Here is a 2,024-nt window from a genome sequence, read left to right on the forward strand (position 1 = left end):
TGTGTGTATATATATGTGTGTGTGTGTGTGTGTGTGTGTGTGTGTGTGTGTGTGTGTGTGTGTGTGTGTGTGGGTGGGGCCATCCCAGTCTGCATCGAGGTCAGTCCTGATGGTGCCTTGTTAATGAGATGGGGGTCAAAGGGCAGTGCTGACCATAATGGAACGATCATGACTCCACACACACACTTAAAGAGAGTCTTTAGTGTTTCTCCAAGTGTCCTCGTCTTTATTGTTCTTTTCTTTTCTTTTTAGATATTACCCTCTGCATTGCTTTCCTCATTTGATCCCCGCCTTCCTCCCTCCCTCCTTCCCTCCCCCTCTCCCTCCAGGGCACTATTCTGTGTTGCCTCTCTATGAGAGGCTGCTATTTAAAACACTTAGAAGTGATTTAGTGCCCACGGAGGCTATTCCATTAGCTGCTCTATGTATTTATCACAGCTCTCCCGCTCTCAGTAGATTGCTAACTCTACAATTTTCTTGCCTTCCCCCTTCTTCCCTCTCTCTCTCTCTCTCTCGCACACATTTCTCTTCTCCTCTCTGAAAACTTTATTATGAGACATTAGCATAAGTGACATGAACAAATAAGAAGTTCCTCCGCCTTTATTTTGAAAAACCTCACAACATCAACTGTATGGCTATTAGGTCAGCAGAATTTAAAACGCTGATGAGCTCTCCGTGTCCCAACAGGACGGCCGGTTGAGCGTCAATGACCAGATGATCGCGGTAAACGGCGAGTCGCTGCTGGGACGCTCCAACCACGCTGCCATGGAGACTCTGAGGCGCTCCATGTCGTACGAGGGGAACGCCAGGGGAACCATCCAGCTCGTAGTGCTCCGGACGTCCAGACAGGTACTTGCAGAAGGCAGAGAGGTTGACATCAGTGTCATACTTTTGTTAAATGTTTAAAAAAAATGTGATGTCAATACATTTAAAACCTTTAAATTCCCTTAAAACCACAGACTGGTACCTCTCCTGTCATCTACTTCCTGACAGTTGGTTCCTCTTGAGGGTTTGCTGGATGTGGGGCAACGCGTTAGACTGTTCAGACTCCCCGAGTTTGGATGAATTTGGTTAGGTGAAACATTTAGGGACGCTTATGCATTATGGAATGCTCTGCACTGCCTGACACGTTCAAAGATTATTCATAAGCGGCGACCAGAGTTTTGACGGCAGGATGAATGACATGTGGATGATACCGCTCCCCTGTTATGATGCTGTGAGGCTGAGAGCGAAGATGCTCTGCTCTACGTACTGGGAGCAGCTGACCTACATGCACATGCGTGTCAGCAAACATGAAAGAGACCGCAGCCCAGTTATTCGCTGAACACCCGGCAGTTTGCTCCAAATTATTATTATTTTTTTCTACAGATGGGCAGTGGCAACCCAGCACCGAACACGGCGACAAACGGGTCCGCCACCCATCAACCGAACAACTACGCGGCCTCCAGCAATCAGGTACGAGCGAGTGATGCCCGCCCCCATCACCAGGAGGAGCCGCCTCCGCCCCGCCGCTCCTCCTCGCTCATCCCGGCGCTGAGGAGGCGAGCGTGGTACGAGTTCGGGTTCGTCTCTCACAGTCAGACACTGAGCAGCTTCGACAGACACGCAGAGGGAAACTTAAACAGGGAAAGGTACGATCACGGATACGCACGCGGCCGAACGCTCGCAGACGCGGCCGACAACGCGCGCGGCCACGCGTACGCCGACGCCCAGGGCCGCAGGTCCGGGCACGCACGCAGCCACACGCCGGACGCCGTCCACGGCGGTCGCGGCAACACGTACACCGAGAACATCAGGGCGATGGCCGGGCAGATGTACGGAGAGCCACCCACACACAGCAGGGTGCACACCCGCAGCCCCAACCGAAACGCACGAGCGTCCGCAGACCGATACCTAGACGCACACGCCCATAACTACGCACACAACCGAGCTCTCACCAGACACCAACACCTCCAGCTGTCTGGTGGACTCTGACACTGTGTGTGTGTGTGTGTGTGTGTGTGTGTGTGTGTGTGTGTGTGTGT

At 52.6% G+C, this 2,024-nt stretch overlaps 1 protein-coding gene across 1 annotated transcript; it reads left to right on the plus strand.

Annotated features, from left to right (window-relative positions):
- Positions 1–47: 47 nt before the first annotated feature.
- LOC116379201 (uncharacterized) lies at positions 48–2,018 on the plus strand. Its single transcript, XM_031841141.1, has 2 exons — positions 48–849; positions 1,369–2,018. Exons 1-2 carry the CDS (start codon positions 715–717, stop codon positions 1,972–1,974), a joined length of 741 nt encoding a protein of 246 aa, XP_031697001.1. The 5' UTR covers positions 48–714; the 3' UTR covers positions 1,975–2,018.
- Positions 2,019–2,024: the final 6 nt, after the last annotated feature.

The sequence above is a fragment of the Anarrhichthys ocellatus genome, unplaced genomic scaffold, assembly GCF_004355925.1.
Source record: "Anarrhichthys ocellatus isolate YVR2014 unplaced genomic scaffold, GSC_Weel_1.0 scaffold3871, whole genome shotgun sequence".
Lineage (NCBI taxonomy): Eukaryota > Metazoa > Chordata > Actinopteri > Perciformes > Anarhichadidae > Anarrhichthys > Anarrhichthys ocellatus.